The 15,464-nt window shown below is 37.8% G+C and overlaps 1 protein-coding gene across 1 annotated transcript in view; it reads right to left on the bottom strand.

The window, feature by feature from the left end:
• The window catches only part of ALDH1A1 (aldehyde dehydrogenase 1 family member A1), a 54,025-nt gene that overhangs the window by 24,823 nt on the left and 13,738 nt on the right, over positions 1 to 15,464 (bottom strand). The window contains exons 2-6 of the mRNA XM_037061670.1: positions 13,994 to 14,098; positions 6,098 to 6,238; positions 3,432 to 3,561; positions 1,539 to 1,600; positions 38 to 166 (exon numbers count right to left, since the gene is read on the bottom strand). Coding sequence (XP_036917565.1) covers positions 38 to 166; positions 1,539 to 1,600; positions 3,432 to 3,561; positions 6,098 to 6,238; positions 13,994 to 14,098 — 567 coding nt within the window. The remainder of the gene's footprint in view (positions 1 to 37; positions 167 to 1,538; positions 1,601 to 3,431; positions 3,562 to 6,097; positions 6,239 to 13,993; positions 14,099 to 15,464) is intronic.

Raw genomic sequence — 15,464 nt, 5'->3', positions numbered from 1 at the left:
CCTGAGTTTTGTGCATGTTTTGATTTCAGAAACTTACCTCTTTTATTAAAGATGCCACATGAAGAGCAGTGAGAGGAGTTTGCTCTGCCGGTTTGACAACCACAGTGTTTCCACAGCTGAGGGCAGGCCCTATCTTCCACAATAACATAACCAACGGGAAATTCCACTAGAAAGCAAGAGGTAACAATAGAGTCTTTGTATTGCTGAAAGTCACATTCACTAATCTAACCTCTACATTATATACTTCCTGTAGATGCTAAATAATAATTGTAGTCATTTTGTTTAATCATCTGGGGTATTCTAATTAAGATCATTGCCAAAAGGCAAATCATAAATGCTAAGAAGTTCCAGAGAAACCAGACACAGAACAGGGGCAGGAGGAAGCTGCAACATGTTATCAAGTGCAGTTATATTAAGCTTTTTCTCCCAGGAAGAAAAATCATTGCATGGTTTGAAAATAAGCCTTACTATTAAACATGTTACAACTTATCTATAAATGTTTATAAATGTGATTATTCCTCTCTCTGTATGTAGGCCAACTACTGTAACTATTTGCCCAATAATATTATTTAGTAGCATTTATTTCTAAGACAAAGACAAAGACGTCTAGGGTCTGAAGGCCAAGAGCTTGGTTCAAATCTCAGCTCAACTACCAACAAGTCACGTGAATCAAACAAGTTGCATGCTCTCTCTGCATGAGTTCATCATCTATAAGGGTTGATACAAGTCTTCTCTACCTCAGAAAGTTGTCCTGGGAAGTCATAGAGAAAAGGAGCCAAGTACAGTGACTAGTTCCTCACAGGAGGGCAGTAAATGTTAGCTATTAACTGCATTTGGGATTGTGCAGTTTTTATAGACTTGATTGGAATTTTTGAACTAATAAGAAATTTCATTCAAAATGTTGATATGTATACATTTCAATCTCATCGGTGCAGAAAATGTCATTATTATTCCTCATCTAAAACTTTGGGACATCTTACCATCTTTCATTTGGTCTTTTGAAGATGTCAGTGAAAGTGAAATCATTTAGCTAGTGTCCTATTTGCTGGGCTTAAGGGAAAATCTTCATGATTTTGCTCAAAATACTACCTTTTCTCAGAGGAATTTGAAGTGTCAAAGCCCCTTATCTAAAGAGGATATTCCATACAGTGCTCCAGTAGTTTCTTCCATTTCAATTTTAAAAATTCACTCAGCATTTGAAGTGAGTGTATAATACTGCTTTTTAAAAATAAAGAGTCTCAAAAAGAGTATATAATACAACACTTTGAAAAAAAACCATTGACTAAAAGGTCAAGATTTTTTGATGCCATAATATTGAAACATACTTGGAGACATGCAGTGTATAGATAAGTTTATCTAATTCATACACAAGGAGTTCAGTTACAGGGAGATCCAAGTTTGACAGTTACTACATTTACCTCAAATTTAGCAAATATCCAAGTGCCCATTTGTGCTGCAGAAAACTTCATTACTAAATGAAATAGAATTAGAGCTCATTTTCTTTTTAAGATTGAAAGTTATATAGGAGACCAACTTACAGGAATGATTTGGCCACACACACCGATAGGCTCATGTCTTGTGTAAGTAAAAAAATCTCCATCTGGAAAATAAAACACATAATCCTTTGTAGACAAATGTGATTGACGTTCATGCAATATTAGTTTGGCGTTGATGTGAGAGGAAGGTGTAGACAACAATAACAAAAAAGGAGATATCTCCAACTATTTACAAAATAAAAATTTGAGCCTTTAAATAGTAATTTGAAAGGAGAGGAACCATAAAACTGAATGAGGCCAGAACCAACTTGAAAAAATGGGGAAGATTGGAAAGATATTTAATTCTACCTTTCATCACATAGAAGGATGGTTTTCTGAATCATCCTTATTCTCAAAGTTTCCTTTCTTTCATGAGAAAGGACAGTAAAAGTTATGTGACTAAGGAAAGAACTCTTAAAGCTCTGTTTCTGGAAGCTCTAAGATCTACCAGTAATGATGGATTTTTTAAAAAGATTTTATTTATTTACATTTTGGGGAGAAGGGCAGGGAGGGAGAAAGAGAGGGAGAGAGACATCAATGTGTGAGAGACACATTGATTGGTTGCCTCTCACACACCTCTAACTATGGCACCTGGGCCGCAACCCAGGCATGTGCCCTGACTGGGAATTGAACCTGCAGCTTTTGGGTTTGCAGGCCAGTGTTCAATCCACTGAGCCAGGGTGGAACTTTTTTTAAGTAATATTATTTAAACAATGGTAATATTGAAAAGCAGCAGAATTAGAAATGCATCTTCTTAGGAGCAATAACTCTTTCCTACTGGTTTGTTCTAAAATGTATTTTTTGTTTGTTTGTTTGCCTACCAAATGATAAAAGCAAACCTTCTTAATCCATGAAGAAGATGCCTGAAGTAAAAGGCACTTCTTTTCAGTCTGGATTTGATTTATTCATAAGCCTCAAAGTTTGAAGTGGCCATCCTGAGGTCACATTGTGCTTTGTGTTCTCTAGTCTAGTTCCCACAAAAGCTTTGTGGTTATCACAGCAAGAAGGCTCCTTATCAAAATCTATTCATACTTCAAATGCCTTCCACCATTTTGTCAAAGGGTTAAGTAAGAGTTTCTAAAGTGGCCACGTGCGTTGGTATTACCAGGGTCTCATTCTCCCCTTTTAACTTCCTGGCTATCACTTATAACCTGGTGAATGTTCTAATTACACTGAAAATGCCCATCAGGGCCAAACCTGGAGGGTGCTGTATTCCTATAGTCAGTGAGTTCGTATAAATCAAATTCTACTCATAATGTTTTTCAAAATGATGCTTTTTAAATATTTTCATCCCATTATGTGCATACTCTGCTAAAATACTAAAACACAAAATAACCATTCACTCACATGAATCCTTAAATAGGGCTGTAAACATAGTCCCATTTTGCTTTGAAGCTACTTAAAACAATCAATGTGAATTGGTTTGTTTAACTAATCTGATGTAACTATACTGTTAGACTAGGCACAGATGACCATAATTTGACTCACACTGGAACGTGCAAAATGGCTTAAATAATTACAATTTAGAAAGGGCATAAATGCCACTATTGGAATAAAACCCACAAAAATCATTTCAGAGACCAGATTTGAAAAGTTTGGGCTTGTAGAAAATTGTCTAGGTCAGTAAATCAGGAATAAGAATGTTCTCACTTTCCTATTTTCTAAAATACCTATTGTGTTATCTTCTGCACAATTATGCAGAAACAATTTCAAAAGCTAGTTATGAATCTTAGCTGAACTTCCAGGTTCAGAACTGCGTTTTCTCAAAGTCAAGAAAAGACAATAATTTTGGTTTATTTGGTTGACATCTTTAAAAAGGAGTGTTTGGAATTACTCAACTCTGCAGTAATCTCCTCACTGCTACCCTCACCCCAGTTGTGTGTCAAAGCTACTCACCAATCGGTATTGTACGACCCTGGATCTTGTCAGCCCACCCTGCACAGTAGCGTAGTGTCTTTATGCAGCCTCCCAAATCCATCAGATATGCATTGGCAAATAGTTTCCCACCATTCATTGACTCCATTGTCTGAAAGAGAAATCAGACCTCAAATCTAGACCTCTGTAAATTTTTACAGTAAATATATATAAAGTCTACCTAGAAAAAGTCAAACCATCGTTAGTATTACAAAAACAGTTTGTGCAACATCAGCGTAACCCAGCAGCCAAGGAGAATGGACTGGAATGTGCATGTGTGAACAAGGATGACTTCACTGTACTAGTCAGTGGGGGTGGTAGACGCCATTGAGTGAGCATGTGTACTGTGTGGCATTCAAAATGACTGAGCAGCAATGAATCTACAACAAATTTTGCATTAAGCTTGAGCATTCCTCCACAAAAACTATTTGGATGACTCAGAAGGCTGCAGCTATGGGCAGCCAGTGACTGGCAGTTTTTTCTGGCTCAAACATCATGACTCATGCAGAGTTTTTTGGTAAAACATCAATTCACCCAGATTACTCAGCCCTGCTACAGCCCCACAACTTCTGGCTTTTCCCCAAACAAAAATCACCTTTGAAAGGGAAGAGATTTCAGACTGTCGGTGAGATTCGGGAAAACACAATGGGGCAGCTGATTGCAATTGGGAGAACTGTGTGAGGTCCTAAAGTGCCTACTTTGAAGGGGACTGAGGCAGCATTGTCCTATGTACAGTGTTTCTTATATTTTGTATATTCTGTAATAAATGTCTCTATTTTTTATACTACATGGCTGGATACCTTCCAGACAGACCCTCTATAGTTAATATTTTGAATAATTATATGCTAGAAAACTTTGGAAATAGAAGTCATTTTGTCTAACCTCCTCATCTTAAAAAGGAGACTGAAAAGGGAGTTAAAATGACTTGCTTTGATTGGTTCCAGGTCACCTAGCAAGATCTGGATAGAAAGGTTAGTAAGATTCTGGTTTCTAAACCCTGGTGCTTCTTCTAGCTCTGTCTGAGTGTCCTGCAAGTCATCAGCTCTCTAGGAAGTGGCCAAAATTTGATATACACACAGGTAGTAAGGGGGGCACCCAGTCTCTTGAGACTGTTCAGGGTTCCACCATCTCCCTCGTATAATACAAATGTGGGTGACAATTTAGTGTCAATGACTATTGATAATGCCTCAATAATAATTTTTAAAATTTGCATTCTGTCTGGAGAGAACCAGTCAGTTCACACTAAACTAAGCAATCCCTGGATCTTTCATCCATGGGTTTCTTCAGCAGAATTTTTAATTATGAGACTTCTAGCTTTGCCACTATTATCTTTATTATTATTTGAATGGTCAGGTTGTGAAGTTCAACATTTTTTTAGTCTAGTGCCCTAGCCATTATAGGATGACCTCTCTCCTCTTTTTCTCCCTTTCTCAAGCAGAACTTTAATAAGCTGTTTGGAACCTAATATTCTCTGGGGCAGGAATGTACAGGTAATAAGCTATTAAACTTGTTCCTCATCTGTTATACAATCTTCTGTCTCCGCCTTATACTGTACACTATCTCAAAATTTAATCCAACATGGGGTTTGTATGCCGGTTCTTTTTTCCCCCTTAGGATCTTGTGCTGACAAAAGCAGTCAACACTATATAATCCGCAGATCAGATAAATAAGGGAAGCCAACCTTTGGTAAACTTCTTTTTTCCTACAGAACATTTTGGTCAGTGTAGTTTTACTGTATATATTGTCTAATTTCATAGTTTTGTACACTTTGAATGTAATAAATGGTCTTTTGAGGAACTCTAATTGCTAATGTTGATTTTTAAAAATATGTAGGCCTCTTTGTTATTGCCAGTTTAAGATTCAAAAGGTAATAAAAATTTACTCTGAAACCCAATCTTAGTATTGGTTTGTGTTAAATTGGTTTCATTGTAACACCCAAATGAGAATAACAAGGAATTAATCTCCCCTATCCACGTCATGTGCTGACTCATCTAACTACTAGATTGTTACAAAAAAAGTATACATAAAAACATAATTTTTATAAACACATGAATAATTGAATTTTTCTTTATTCCTCCCTCTCACCTTTCCACCTATAAAGGGAACATAATTTGGTTAAAACTATTATAAACATATTTATTTAAGAAAGGGGAAAAGTGGCCATTTATTAACTATCTTAGAGGGCTAGATTAAGGAAAAATAAGATGGATTTTAGAGAAATATTCTGGGCACCCTAAAAAAACTCTGTGAGATTTCCTACTCAAGGAGGCCAGTAGTCAAGTAAATTAGAGAAATCCAGTATATTATTCTTGGATATTCACACTGCCTTTTTCCTTGTTCATCATCCTGAGAAACTCCAGAGTAAAAGAAATAAATGTGTTTAATTTGTTATAACTAAGGTTTTGCCAGAGTTTAGACTACAGAATCTATTCTGGGAGTAGAGGTTAACATCCTCCAGAACCAGAGTACAGATTACTATCCAAGAGTAAACTCACTGGTAGTGTTCCTGTATGAGAGCTGGTAGATAAATTCTCTTCGATTTCTTCGTCGAGAGTATGCAGTGATCGCTGCAATCAAAACAACCTGTAATCCAAACAGTGAATGCTTTCTAGAGATCTCGCGACCTGTCCACTTTGGTTACTACTTACTGCCAGCAGCAGACGATCTCTCTCAATTAGATCAGCCAACTTGTACAGCAGCCGTCCCCGCTCTGAAGCATCCATAGTACGCCATGGAGAGCCAATCTGAAAAGCCTGTCGCGCCGCCTTCACCGCTCTGTTAACGTCCTCCTGCAAGTCAAAAGCAATTCCTTTAGTAGGTTAAACATATCCAGTGGCAATAACCCCATAAAATAGACTAAAGCACCTCATAAACAGGCACTGCGTCTTCATTAGCCCAAAGTCTAGCACACTGTATCAAAACAATTACTGGACACTGGAATTGTAGCTGCTGCCTACTCTTTGGAAAGATGAGTTTCCCATACATAGTACATGCTTGATTTTCTAGGATTAAAATATTATAGTATTTTGAGTTGCTATCATTTGAGTGCTTGCCATATGTCAAGTAAGGTTCTAATTACTTCACACCTACTAACTCAATAATTTTCAGATAAATATGTTCCCCACTTTACAGATGAAGAAAATGAAGCCAAGAGAGAAGGGAGGAGGTTTGCCCGCGATCGGTAGCTGAACACAGAGCCAGTGTGACAGGAGAGACTCGGTTCTTCGCCACGGCATCCTAACCCATGGATGATGCGGTTTTCCCAGCTCTTTTAGATCTTTCCCAAGATCTAAAAGAGTGACTATCTTCTGTAACTTCTGGTGACTCTATGACCTGTGCACTCTCTCATAAAGAACCTGACGAAGGGCGAATGAGAACTTGGCTTTGCTGTAGAAGAAGAAACCATATAAACAGGTTGTTCATTCCTCTTGTGAAGTGGAAAAAGGGCACAGAGCCATACAGCCAGTGAAATTGGCATAGAAAGCCCTGGCTGGTGTAGCTCAGTGGATCGAGCACGGGCCTGCAAACCACGGGATCGGGGTTCGATTCCCAGTCAGGGGGCATGCCTGGGTTGCAGGCCAGTTCCCAGTAGGGGACTCACGAGAAGCAACCATACATTGATATTTCTCTCCTTCTCTCCTTCCTTTCCCCTCTAAAGATAAATAAATAAAATCTTAAAAAAAGAGAAATTGGCATAGAGAAGGGTCTGTATATAAGAACCTCTCATTTCCCAACTGGGGACAAAAAGATCTTTTTCAATCCCTATCTAGATAAAGAGGTCAAGTTTTTCTTTTTAATAAGGTATTGCTTAAAATTGCATTACTTCAAGTAAAAGTCAAATAATCAAGTAATGCCACATTCCGTCTAGTCTCCGTGCCTTCTCACTGCTTACTGAACTGGGTTTAACATTCCTCCTCCCTGCTAGTCCACCTCAGTTACATACTTTTCCATGGCCACTCCACTCCCTATAGATTCTGATCCAGACTTCTTCTGAGCTCGTCCTTGGGCTGTATTCAATAAAGAAACCCTAAACTTACAGGCCTGCAAATTACAATGCAAACAAATAAATGTTTTTGCAGTATGTATCAGCACACTGGGAGGATCTGGGGTGAGAGAGAAATTTCAGAAGTGTAATGTAGTCTGAATAAGTGATGATATTTACAGATCACAAGCAAACATTCTTTCACTATAATACATCATACAGTTGTATATAACACTGCCTAACCTGAGAGAATGATGGGTATATACAATAGAACATATGGATCACTACTTGCCCTTCCTGAGAAACATATATATGTACCATGATATTTTGGGCATTCGGTTAATCACAATGATTGCTTATATCTGGACATTGTTTTATGCCATGGTTTCTAACCTTTTCCAAGTTATATTTGGAGAGCACTGTTGGAAAATAAAAAAAGTAAACCACAAGAACCTGAAATTGTCAGCATGCTACGTGGATACCATAGCTTATAAAATGTATACTGCGATGTGTTTAAGCAGGTCTGTGTGACACAGCTTTCATTTGGACCCTTCTGCTTAGTGTTTTGCCATCACCCTTAGCCAAATATGGTTTTTCATAGACACTCTAGGCTCTGGAAAAACTTGCTTCAAGACAGGTAACTCTGCCACCTGGGAAGTATATCCCTGAAGAATGCTGCTATAAATAAAGACATTCTTTTGGTCATGTCCTTTGAATCATGCTTCTACTTCCCTCACATCTTACATTCTGTCTTGCAGGCACAGAAAGAGAGTAATGGTGATTACTGTGCAGCTTTGAAACAAGACGACCCAGGTGTGAATTCTGGTTCCTCACACATTAGCTACGTAAGCTTTCAGTCATCCAATCACCCATCCATCCCTCTATCCAACCCTCTAAAATCTCCTAAATTCTCTGTTCTATAGCATTCTTTTTTTCCCCATCCCACCCCCCCACTAATAACCTTCCATGTGATCTCCATTTCTGTAATGCTGTCTCTGTTTTGGTTGTTTGCTTAGTTTTATTTATTTATTTAGGTTTGGTTGTTAATAACTGTGAGCTCATTGTCATTTTACTGTTCATATTTTTATCTTTTTCTTAGATAAGTTCCTTTAACATCTCATATAATAAGGGCTTGGTGATGATGAACTCTTTTAACTTGACCTTATCTGGGAAGTACTTTTTTCTGCCCTTCCATTGTAAATGATAGCTTTGCTGGAGACAGTAATCTTGGACGTAGGTCCTTGCCTTTTATGACTTGGAATACTTCTTTCCAGCCCCTTCTTGCCTGCAAGGTTTCTTTTGAGAATGTAGCTGATAGTCTAATGGAAACTCCTTTGTAGGTAACTGTCTCCTTTTTTCTTGCTGCTTTTAAGATTTTTTCCTTATTTTTAATTTTGGCTAATGTGATTGTGATGTGCCTTGGTGTGTGCCTCCTTGGATGTCCTATAGCATTCTTACCATCGAGCGGCTAACAATGAAATGCTGATGTAAAGAGATTGCCCTTTTGAAAATTCCAACAGAATGGGAGAGATATACAACACAATAAGCACGCCAATATATTGCAAAATGTAAAAAAATATTCCAAAGTGCAATGTATTGTGATGTGATGTCTCTAAGCTTCAGTTTTCTTATCTTTGAAACAGGGATAAGTTACCTCATAGACTTGTTCGGAAGATTAAACACTAACACTTGGAACGTATTTTCTATGTGGCAGACATTAGGTTAAGTCTTCATTATATGGTAGCAATTGCTATTGTAGTTGTAACTGTCAAAATAGCCTTAAAATAACTCTCAGCAGTTCTAGTATATTTTCATCCTTTCAGTTTTCATGACCCTGTATTATTTTAGGCCATTATTATCTTATATTGCTGCCAGCCTTCCCAACTTCATTCATACTTCCTCTCTCCAAACCGTCTTGCCTATTTCTACCAGGCTACCCTTCTGCAAGTATTTTTTTTACCACTTTCCTTTTCACATATTTGTAACTGCTCCCCTCTTGTGTACAGTCCTAAGGCCAAACTCCTCTTTCTGATGTTCAAGGTCCAACATTTTGAGCCCCACCTCACCTAGTCAAAACTGTGTCCACATTTTTTTTCTACTGTGTCTGGCACAACTCCTCACCTTCTCTTTTGTAATTTTCCTGGCCTAGAACATTCTACCAGCACACCCCTTTTACTTTCAAAGTCCTATATATTCTTTAAGAGCCAGCTGAAATACCATAATCTACCTAAATCCTTACCAGACTAATCCAGTTTGATAGTAGCTACTAATTAAGAGCCTACTGAGCTCCAGACCCTAAGCTAACTCCTCTGTAAGCTTACAATCATTCCTGTAGTTAAGCACCAAGACTCTTGTTTGACCAGGCATGAGACACAGCATGAACACATCAACTAAAATTCGATCCTCACTCCGAAACCCAGTTTTATAGCTTTGAAAGACTGTGCTGATAGTGATCTCTTTTGCAACAAATATATATTGCTATCTGTATTATAAGCTATAACATTTCCTATTGTTTCATGCCTACAATTAGCATTTAATAAATATTTAATAATTTGTTATCTATTTTATAAACTCATCATGTGACATTGATTTTTATAAGGATTCTCCTTATAAAATCAAGAATACTAAATATATAAGATTATATGCATTAATATAATAATATATATAAGAATTTATATACATAAGAATTCTTATGTATAATAAGAGTTTATATATATAAGGTTTTATATATAAAAGGTAAGAATTTGTATAAAATTCTTCTTGTTAAAATAATTTGCTTGTATTATATTTAAATGATAACTCATTTTGATTGATTTAATTATATAACACAACTTCTACATTCATCAAAACTATTAGGTATAAAGGTCTCCTTTTTTTAATTCCAGGACTAGCATTTCTTGGATTTTTATTCTACAGCAAACATATTCCAAGGTCATAACTGTTGAATTAACCAGACCACAACTTGGTTCATTAAATCAGATTTGCTACCATCAATAACACTTTTGCTGCTTAGGGTTTAAAATGTTCTTTTTTAAAGTAAGGGACCAAAGCTGAATGCGCAAAGATAACACAAATGGTGATAAATTATCAGATGCCGCGTAAGCACAGTTACGGAAAAGCTAAACTCTTCTATCGCTCTGGACTACGCGTTGCCATACTGAATTCCTTCAGATTTGGAGAGAAGAGTTGTTAGATCTCTTTCACTTCTACACCTGTCATAGCACTTATTTTAAGGAACTTTTACTTTTATCTCCAGCAAGTATTTGTTATGTCACGCTTTAGTATTAAAAGCAGTTTCTAGAATTAGTCCATATAGCCTAAAAGAACCGCTGAAGTGAAAAGAAAACAGTTTCCACCTACATCTGTACTTTGCTTCGTGACCTTCATTTGTCCTTGCCAGTCCTCTTTTCTTTATAATATCATTGAAAGGTAGCATATAGCCCATTGTTAGTTTCAGTCCGATCATCAATTAAGTCCTTAAAACCTCTTGGCTCATTATCTAAAGGATCAGTCCCAGAATATTAGGTTTACTCTATACAATTTTGTAGATTTCTGCCTTTCTCAAAGCAATGTTAGAAGTTACCACTTTTTTGTCACCCAGCTTGTGAAAACAGCAATAATTACTTAAAAACAAATGCTAGTAGATCATTTCAAAAAAGAATATGATGACAAGAGTGCTGCATGTTCAGCGGTTGTCAACCAGGGGTATTTTAGATCATAGGCCATTTAACTTGAGTGTCAGGTATCAGCCAACGTGATTAGTATTATGACATGATTTATAGCTTCGCTGGACGTGAATGAACGTCCTTGATCAACACTTGCATAGGTTTCCTGCTCTCCTCTGAATAGGAGCAATCATCAATAAACACAAAGCAAATAAATGACAAATGGTTTTACAGCTTCTGGCATGATCATCAGCTCGCCCTCACGGCACTTGAGGAAGAAAGTAAATCCCACTAACAAGGCCAAGAAGACCTCAGATCGCCTGACAAGATTTCTACTGGGATTCCAGGCTCAGATTTGTTTTACCGGTTGAAACTGAACCCAAAAGCCAGTGAGTGGCAAAGTGAGATGTCTAGGCCCAGAGCATTTTTTTCTTTTGTTTCTTGCCAACTGCAAAAACCTCCTGAGCAGCATTTGTACCTCCGGAGAGAAGGAGTAGGCAGCTGTCAGGGGCTCAGTTGTGCCCTTACCTTGACCTTTACCGTTTTTCCCACCTCCCCCAGGGCTGACAGAGCCACTCAAGCAACTAGACAGATATTTGAGGTAACATAGTGCTGTGCACATCTCTAGAAGTCTCTGATAAAAATGATTTCTCTTGGTGGAAGGTAAAGAATTTTTTTTTTTTTTAATTTCTAGGAATGGCTCACAGGACACACAGACTTCTGAGTGAGTCTTCCAGAACATGTTGCCAGGTGTCATCGGTATTTCTCTGCCTGAGTATGGTCTTATAATTGTTTTTAGAGGTGCAGAGTGATTATCACAGCTTAGTGACATAATCACTCTTTCCAATCACTAACTTTTTCACCTGTCAGTGAACATGCCCCTTATTAAATGCTAACACCTGAGAGGAGACATAATATGTGGTTCAATACCTTAGATAAGGCTCTTAAATATATTCCTCTCCCTTACCCCAAACAGCAATATTGGCATCACCTGAGAAGTTATCAGAACTACAAATTCTCAGGCCCCACTGTAGAATGATCGAACCAAACACCAGGAGTGGGTAGGACCCTACAATACCTCCATTTTACCCAGAAAGGAACAGAAGCTCAAACATGGTAAATACAAATGTAGAACTTCTGTTGTCTTACTAAAGATGACGATTAAAACAAGGTCCTAAGGACCACACCGCAGCTGTGGCACAGAAGCAATGACCAGCATGTGGTGTTTGGGGGATCATGCTGAAAATGATGAAGCTGGAACTCTTCCACTGAGTGGGGGATGGGGTGGGCTGCGATGGAGGCCAGAAATGAGGCTTTATTTTCTTCCCCCGAGGCAGCGAGAAGCCCTTGAAGGAATGAATTCTGAAAGCAGTCTCCACTCCATTCTACCTCTATTTCTTAAACTGTGGACGCTTCTACCTAAATTCTGTGCTCCTCACCTAAAGGCATGGGTCACTTGTACACGTAAGACTGCCACCTGAATTCAGGGCCCTCCCTAAACCCAGAAGAGCCCCTCAGGTTTATCACTATCTTGGAATAGGCTTGCAAGGTTTAGTACTGGGAGGTTAGTGGTCTCACTGATTAGGGAGGAGGAAATGAAAGAATGCACACTCGATGTAGCAGGAATCACTGTGGCGACTGAACTGAATATGGTGTCATGAATGGTATTATCCTGGGGTTTTGCTGACCTCATCTCCCAGTTGTCTTTTCATGCAGAAAAAAATAATTACCTCTTTATATCTTACATGACAGAAATTTAAAGCTTGACAACTCACGACCAGAAAATCATTTCAAATTAGACTGTGAACACATACATCTTTTAAGGTATGTGTTCAGATAAAAATTCTGAAGGCTTTTACTCTCCTCATTCCCTAGGCTATTTAAATTACCCTATGTTACTTTTATAATAATTACAAAGTAAGGCAGTAGCTCTGCCACTCACAAGTTCTGGATCAAAGGACAACATTTGAATGCTGATTTCATTATTTATTAGCAATGTCACCTTGAGTAAATTACTCCACCTCTATATTTGGCTCTTACATCATCATTTCTGAAAGTGGTTGGAAAGAGCACCTCCCGGACAGAGTGGCTTTGAGTAGCAAATTAAAACAACATTTAGAATTTTTTAAATCACAAAATTAAAGTTGCTATTTGTTGTTAGTATTACCAGTGAGAGAGCAACAACACTTTTAATTTGTGACTCAATTTAATTCATTTTTAAAATTCAATATTAAAGCCCTGGCTGGTGTGGCTCAGTGGGCTGAATGCCAGTCTGCAAACCAAGAGGGTCACTGATTCCCAGTCAGGGCACATGGCTGGGTTGTGGGCCAGGTCCCCAGTAGGGGGCGTGTGAGAGGTAACCACACATTGATGTTTCTCTCGCTCTCTTTCTCCCTGCATTCCCCACTGTCTAAAAATAAATAAATAAAATCTTTAAAAAATTTTAATATTAAAGATACTAATAAGTATTAATTTAATAACTTCTAATAAAACAACTTAGCAATATATTATTCTAAAAGTCCTTTGTGAAGTATTCTTTTAGTTTCATTGTACAACTTCAGAGAGAGAACAATTTTATATGAATAAAGAATTTCTTGGCTTTTACATACACTATTATTCATTTCATGTACAGTCTATGGGTACAATAAATCTGGAGACTATTTCGATTGAAAAACAAGACAAAATAATATGACACCAAATCACCACAACACCCACAGCAGAGGCTCACCATCATCACCTGCCTCTGAGTGCCCTTCATGTACAGAGAAAATTCCCCAGGCAGCCCCAGAAACTGTATTCTCTTGTCATGTCTGCTTGAACTTACAATAGGATGGCTCAGAACGGTGAGGAACAAGCAAAAGCCTGGCATAAAATGTAACTAGTGTTAGGACACTCACCTTATCTCCTTCTTCTACCTCACAGAGTTTCTCCTCAGTCGCAGGATTAAAGACAGGAAATTTCTTGCCACTCACTGAATTATGCCATTCATTGTTTATGAATATCTGTGGAGAGTAGGGAAACAGTCATTTAAATATGCAGCAAATCTGAGAAATTTTTTATAAAAGTTAAACTAAAAAACATGGATTGCAGAATGCCTAAGTGAGCCTGTTACAAACTTACTTTCCTTATGAACAGCCCCTCAACGCCAAGGTTTTTTTTGTATGTTGAGGACATTTTACACACACACACATACACATATTAAAATGAATAATACTTTTAAATTACACTAAGGTCATTTCAGTACTGGAAAATACAAACTGGCAAAAACAATGTAGAAAAGGATGCTTTTATCTGAAATAATTATGAGTTTGAGGCACGAGCAGAAGCTTCAGTGGGCTGGGTCTTTGTGAATCACTGTCTCTATTTTCCACTTCAGATTCTGAAGATGCTCATTTTGGGCAACTGATGACTTATTGCCATCAGTCATAACTGACCATTTTCTGATCCTTTATTTACTGTTTTACTGTTTATTTACTGTTACTGTTTTAAAGGTAGTTTGGATACGGGTGGCGGCTAAACAAAAATTTCTTAGTAAAAATAGCAGGTCATTTTTCTCATTGACTTTTCAAAAGACGTAAGGGTTTAATTCTCTGTTTTTAAAGATTATCTAAAATGGATTTGTCCACAGATGAAATCAGGTACTAGATTTCCCAATGGTATGTATGAGAAAAAGACGAGCATCTAAAACCACCAAGGGGGACCTGACTGACTGGCGGGGCTCAGTTGGTTGGATATCATCCCGCAAAGCAAAAGGTCACTGGTTTGACTCCCTGCCAGGGCACATGCCTGGGCTGCCAGTCTGGTCCATGGTCAGAGCACATGTGACAGGCAGTGACCAATGTTTCTCTCTCACATCAATGTTTCTCCCCCTCTCTTTCTCCCTCCCTTTCTTTCCCTTCCCTCAAATAAATAAACAAACAAACAAACAAACAAACCACCAAGGGATCTAGAAAATATGGAATTTTGTTCTGTGTACACAATAAAAGAATACAAATATTTATACTTAAATATAAAATATTTAAAAATATTTAAAATTATATATCACTTTTAAATGAGTTTCAACTTTTTAAAAGGATTTTATTTATTTTTGGAGAGAGGGAAGGGAGGGAAAAAGAGAGGGAGCAAAAAAAAACCTCAATGTGTAGTTGCCTCTCCTGGGCCACCTCCTGGGGCCTGGCCTACAGCCCAGTCCTGTGCCCTGACTGGGAAGCGAACCCGTCACCCTTTGGTTCACTGTCCAGCACTCAATCCACTGAGCCACATTAACTAGGGATTAAGTTTCAGCTTTTGTAGCTCTAAGTTTGCATTTCATTATGGAGCCTACTAGAGTTTTAATATCTCATTTACCTTTTACTAAAGTAAAAATAT

Source organism: Sturnira hondurensis, unplaced genomic scaffold (assembly GCF_014824575.4).
Source record: "Sturnira hondurensis isolate 20B ecotype Veracruz unplaced genomic scaffold, ASM1482457v3 Scaffold0013515, whole genome shotgun sequence".
Lineage (NCBI taxonomy): Eukaryota > Metazoa > Chordata > Mammalia > Chiroptera > Phyllostomidae > Sturnira > Sturnira hondurensis.
The sequence above is the reverse complement of the archived record's forward strand: the minus strand, read 5'-3'. Positions and strand labels throughout refer to the sequence as shown.